The 6028-nt window shown below is 44.2% G+C and overlaps 2 protein-coding genes across 2 annotated transcripts; both read left to right on the plus strand.

Moving 5' to 3' along the window:
- Nucleotides 1-2605: 2605 nt before the first annotated feature.
- Nucleotides 2606-3614, plus strand: H6S33_006331 (uncharacterized protein; the record flags this gene model as incomplete). The annotated part of the gene is made up of 6 exons (XM_044838020.1): nt 2606-2655; nt 2729-2743; nt 3107-3117; nt 3282-3343; nt 3453-3509; nt 3570-3614. 6 exons carry the CDS (start codon nt 2606-2608, stop codon nt 3612-3614), a joined length of 240 nt encoding a protein of 79 aa, XP_044689858.1.
- Nucleotides 3615-3834: 220 nt separating this feature from the next.
- On the plus strand, nt 3835-5051 carry H6S33_006332 (uncharacterized protein; the record flags this gene model as incomplete). Its single annotated transcript, XM_044838021.1, has 2 exons — nt 3835-4289; nt 4346-5051. 2 exons carry the CDS (start codon nt 3835-3837, stop codon nt 5049-5051), a joined length of 1161 nt encoding a protein of 386 aa, XP_044689859.1.
- Between the last annotated feature and the right edge of the window lie 977 nt (nt 5052-6028).

Below are 6028 nucleotides of genomic sequence, written 5' to 3' on the forward strand. Positions count from 1 at the left end.
ATATCCCCGCTTCTTCCATCTGGTTGCATAGGGAGAACTGTAAATGTATACCCTGTTTACTGAGATATCACCGGAAGTAGAGTACACTGGCCGACGCACAAATAATAGGTTAGCAGCAGTAGAATATATCCTTTGATTGCCTAAATTGCCAGCCTACCTGGGGAAACTCGCTTTCCCCGTCATATCAATGACTGCTTTTACACAGTTACTTTCCAAGCAAGGCATTGGGGAAACATGAATATATACCTTTGAGCCTTGATAACCTTCAAACCCGAAACAGGAATGTCCAGGCTGGTTTCTCATGACCTCAACGAAGCCTTCCGTGCTTCCATCTTTGCTTTTAGTTTCCATCGGATTTGTGTAGTAGGATGCCATGAAAATTGTTTAGATTTTTAACCTATGCGTATCTAGTATCATAGTAATTCTCACAAAATTCGTGGGGGATGTGAATAGACTTTACTTCTCCTTCTCTCTCTCCTTATCCTCCTGCTCATTATGGCCAGGCCATCCGGAAGTGACTAATGTAACCTTCGTATATCATTGGATCCCAAAGGAGGAAATCTGTGTAGTAGCTATTGCTGCGGTGCGATATCTGTACGTATACTATCAACGCGAGGATGTATGTAGTTCGTTGTGTTTTCACGAGATATCTATGTGAAGGCAAGGCTAGTGTGAAAGACATCCCCTAGAAACCCGAGTCAGCTAGAGGCTTTCGCAATGTTAGAATGGCTCTCATTGAAGTAAATACTAGAGTTTTAATCAGAACACAACGTGCGCTCTGATCACTAAAATATTTATATCAAGTGGTAGGCCGGTGACTTACAGAGTAGGTCATGTGAAATATACCATGGATCCGTAACAATCGAAACGCAAGCTTAATTAAGGGGACTTGGGTGGTAGAGATAATAAGCGTGAACAAGGGTTGAATTTGATTTTGATTTTGGTGTTGATAGAAGAAGTACATGTAGTTAAGTAACAATGCTCTTCATCAGATCATGGTATAAAGTCAATCTCAGATGTTGATGACGTTGCACAAGGGCGTTTCCTAGATTTGCGACCACGTCCCAGAAACTTCCCCGCCCAAGGCTGTCGATACAATGTAAGCTAACGCTACTTACACGTATCTGGGATTCATGTTCTTAGTTGCCGCTAGTTGCTTTCGGATAAATTTTAGTTCTCAATTACGTACATGTAGCTAGTAACGCACTTGCAGTACACTCACACATACACATAAGTAAGCACGTGTAGCGGTTGTTTTGGGGCGGAATCAAAAAGAACCCTCAGCTACTTGTTATCCTCATTTACTATTACTAGAAAAGTCCACTGAAAGAGAAATATCAACCCATGGCTTCATTTCTCCACAATGTCCAGGGCAATATAAGGGGTCTGGTACCATCGAGTGAGAAGCCGTGATTGGATGTATCAAAACCTCGACATATTTCATCTCATTAACTTTAAGAATACTACTACATGTATATACTCACAACACAACTCGGTTGTCAGAGTATTATTGGATCTGTCTAGAATTCAACGGACCACCATAGGTTTCCATTTTTTTATGCATTAAGCAAGACAGTATACATATGGAAAGGCAGCACTTCCCCAAGCCTACAACGTACCATAGAACATTTCTTTCCGATTTGAGTTACAGTAACCGGTATTGTGACTACTTGTAATTATGTAGAATTACTAATGTATTCGGGGCCTCTACTACATACACATAACGTCAGTTGATCAGATCATTCTTGAAATCAAATCACTAAAGATTTATAGACTATCATATCAGAGATCAGTAGAAAACCGAGTGACATAATATGATCAAATCGACATCACCCTTGTCGACTGATGACATCAATAATCAATATGTAATCAGCCAGTTCAGTGGCTTCAGCGTCTTCAGCCAGAATTTCCGCATGACAAGCGCCATTCATTTCCCGGGTTGCGAAATGTTCTATTTCCATCACTTCGCCTGGTGAGGCTCTCAAAAGCTTGGCCCTAGCTTTAGGCTGCCGCGCGCGTAGTCGGAACCCTGGCTCATCACAAATTAAAGCAACCGGCCCTCAGGTTTCCTCCCTTTTTAATGGACGATCTTCGCAACTGGCGCGCGGGGAGCTGATTTCATGGGTAGGTCTTGCATTACGTTGCAAGTGGCTTGCATCCCAACCTGATATGGAGAAGAAACGCATACTGAGTTGCATAGGAGTCGCTAATTGCTAGTGCATGTTTGGCAGTTGAAATTGCATCTCGTGGGTTGAACGATGCATAGAAATGCCTAGTACTACTCACTGGCTCCATGGGATCCAAGCAGTAGCACTTTCAGTGGGATTGACACGATCTACGAACTATAGGAGCTGAATACGGTGTACCCACATCACTCGACTGGCCGGTGAAAAGAAGTTCAAAGAAGAATTCTCGAAATGTTCGACACCGCCATGCCCGAGGTGCTGAAGAGCAAAAGAAATAAAATAATCTGATTCCACTACTATTGTGAGAAAGCTGGTTGGATGTGCCAGCGATAAGGCTGAAGCTGTCATCTCAACGTTTCACTACGTGACTACGTACCTCTACTATATTTTTAACTGGGCTGAACCGAGGTCAATCCTAAATGCGATTTTCACTACGGAGATCCCGTGATTTGGCAATCTTGGAGTACACGTGAGGACTATCTGATGCGGAGATTAAAAAAAGGTGTAGTATTATAATAACGCTGATCACATTCCTAGGTCAGTCAGTATACGTATAGGTACGTCACTTTTTGCAAGAGGCCTACTACGTACTGATACCAGTGCAATGTCTCCGGAGCGCAAACACTTGCATATCAAAAAATACTCTAGATTAGAGAGGAAGCAAACTGTAATTACTTGGCAGGGAGTCAGAACCCTTGACAGATACATGTACTTGTATCGCTTAAGTAGGCCTTTGGCGTTATATGCGAAACATATGTGATATTTGTGTGCGCACACGTGCTAGCTAGAATGCACCACAATTTAATCTCAGAGTTGCATACAAAAGCTTGGATTGGGAAGCTATTGGCCTTTTCAAATTCCTCTCTATTGTGATGATTATTAGACTCTTCTACTTTGAGTACTTTATGATGCGGGGTAAGGTGGAATCAAGGTGAGCTATTTGTATTTACTTAACTTTTCTTATGTAGTCATTTCCGGGCTACTCAGTTCCTCGCCATCCTTACGCCGTTGACCCTTTCATAGAATACGTGCAAGTTCTTATCCATCGGTATCGCAATGTCAAAGCTTCTGTCCTTGCTAATTATAACTGATTAGGTATTCATATGCGCTCTTTGCTTGAGTTCTTGGAGCTTAAGAGCCTGGGCTCCATGGGTACGGTTAATCCACTCAGTCAATTAGTTACTCTAGCTCCGTACCTAAGGTGCGGTCAACGGAAAGGTTCTGCCTACTGGATTTGGCAGAAAACCTATCGTGGCTTGGTACTAGGCCGCAGCAGCACAAGCCCCATCGGCCATCCCAGAAATCGAGAACCAAAAAACAATTGTACAACAGAAATGCATTATCTCTCTATCGTGCATTGCTAATGGGAATATTCTTGGATAGAACGTCTTTTATGCAATTTTCATGGGGAGTGAGACTCTCGCTTAATACTTGTTGATCTGCCAACCTAAGCAACCTGCCCCCCGCCGACACAACAACAACGGCCAACCCCCCGTCGACGATTGACAGAATTAAGATTCGGGTCTCTATTATTATCGATTAAGCCGCACAAACAAAAAAAAAGTACTCTTCCTTTTTGGCACTTAAAAAATCGAGAGTATAAGTGATTTTGTTTCTAACATATTCTTCCAATTATAGACATTATAAGATGCCTCGCCCCTTCAAATGGGCTGAATACTTCAATAAAGACGCCGCGCTCCAGAATCGCTCCAACAAATATCAAGTGTCATGTATACGCTGTCATAAAAAGATCCCAAAGGGCCGTTCGGAAGAGCGGACTCGTCATCTCGTCGATGAATGCACGGGTCTCACACCAGAGGAGCGAGAACAAATCATCCGCGTGGAGGCGAAAGAAGCCGAAGCCGCCGCGGCGGGAACTCCAAAGCCAAGGGCTGGGAAGACCTCCAAAGGCGGGGGAGGAGGAGGAGGAGGAGGAACAGGGCTTGGGGAGACCGAGATCGAGGAACTCCTTCGGCTTGCGAGATTGCATTCAGTAGAGGGCGGGAGCCAAGAGGGGTGGCAAGGCGTCACAGAAGAGTATAACAACTGGGCTGAAAGTAACGGCTTTAAAACCCGCACAAGTGACGCGTTACAGAAACAATGGTATGCAAAATATATCATAGATAACCAAAATAAAAACTGCGACTGATGTAGCACAGGGATTCACGCGTCACCAGTAATAGTAATAGTAACAACCGCCTCCAAGGGCCAGCAAACTTCTCATGGGACGCAGAGGCCCGGGTTATCCCTTGGGAGATCGGTGGGCTCGGCGCCTTTGATGAGGACGAAGGCGGTGATACCACCACTGACCATGACGCCCTCGCAACAGACCTCGGTGGAGATGGCGGTGGTCCATCATCAGGATATAATATCCCCCCCCATCCCCCACGCTTTGACCCCGAACTATCTGCACTTCGCGATACCACCCCGCCGGCAAATTTGTCGCCGCCGCAATCCACAAACTCTAGCCAAAGGCGGCAGTATCGCCAAACAGAATATTCATCACGCCCTCCTCCTCCACTACCCCCACCACAACCTACGGCTAAGGAGCCAATGATGAATATCGCTGACCCGCGGTCCTCGTCATCATTGATCGAGCTACTACAATACGAGAACACACAGAAAGAGAAACGGATCGAGAGGCTAGAGGCACGGGAGGATAAACTGCAAGAGAAGATTGATAGGCTAGAAAGCAGGAACAGGAAGTTAGAGGAGCAAAATAGGAAGCTTGAAAGCCAAAACCAGGTGCTGAAGATGCGGTTCATGATCACCGAGGGCAGCGGCGCTACGAGTGCGAAGAGAAAGAGGGGGGGTTCTGATTTCCTCATGACGGATCTGCAGGACGTTGTGGAGAGTCAAGTGTAGACATAGAGGTCGGGGCCGGGGGTGATGGAGACGATCACGTAGCTGTACTAGCGTGTAAAGATTTAGAGACTTGAACTTGAACGGCAACTGAGGTTTCAGCATAATTGATTATTGAAAATGTCGCTTGTGGTCTAATTTTCTTGTCATATTATTGTGCTCACTTGTTTTGATTTTCGAATTTCGCATTCACAGTTCCCTTCTCGGACAGGGTAATGATTTCGAAAGTGTATAGATTTCCTATAACGTTAATTGCATTATAATTACCAGATATCGTAAACATAAGCGAGGAAATTTAAGGGCTGCAATTATTGGCAATACATGAAATAAACAATCGTCATAGACTAGCTAGGCAGATACACATCCCAACAAGGGTGCGTCAATTCAACTGTTTTGCCGCTGGCCATGGCTATGAAAATATCATATGATATAGGAAACGCAAGAAGCCGATGCCCAGATGCACACTGCACATCATAACCAACGAGTAAAAGGCAATGATGTGCACTGCTGAGGAGTTTTACCAGGTATATACAAATGTTAATTCTACGTGCGGTTCCAATGATACGTGTAGCTGATTTTATTGGCAGTATACATACCTGACCAGGGTTTTTGGCCCCCAGAGCTGAAAGAAGCGAGATTAATCAACCTTTAGCTAAGCCTTGCACACTAGTACATGTTAGATAAAACGTTGGTATTGTACTTAGAGGACTAGTACGAACCCCAATTGAATTCAAGGGGGTGAAATTTTCCTTAGCCAGACCCTGAGATAGGTACCTAGGTTTAATTATGGAGTCAGTATTAAGTTATTGTGATGCTTGTTTAGCCACATCATCACCACCGATATATCGTCATGGTTGACTTAATAGCTGGTATATACAAAATAAACGCACCTCAGTAGAATGTTCTATGATCATTCACCACCGTGCACGGATGTAGAAAGAGTCAATAATCACTGCTGCAAGGTATTTTCTATATAGTCA

Source organism: Morchella sextelata, assembly GCF_020137385.1.
Source record: "Morchella sextelata strain SCLS chromosome Unknown scls_20, whole genome shotgun sequence".
Taxonomy (NCBI): domain Eukaryota; kingdom Fungi; phylum Ascomycota; class Pezizomycetes; order Pezizales; family Morchellaceae; genus Morchella; species Morchella sextelata.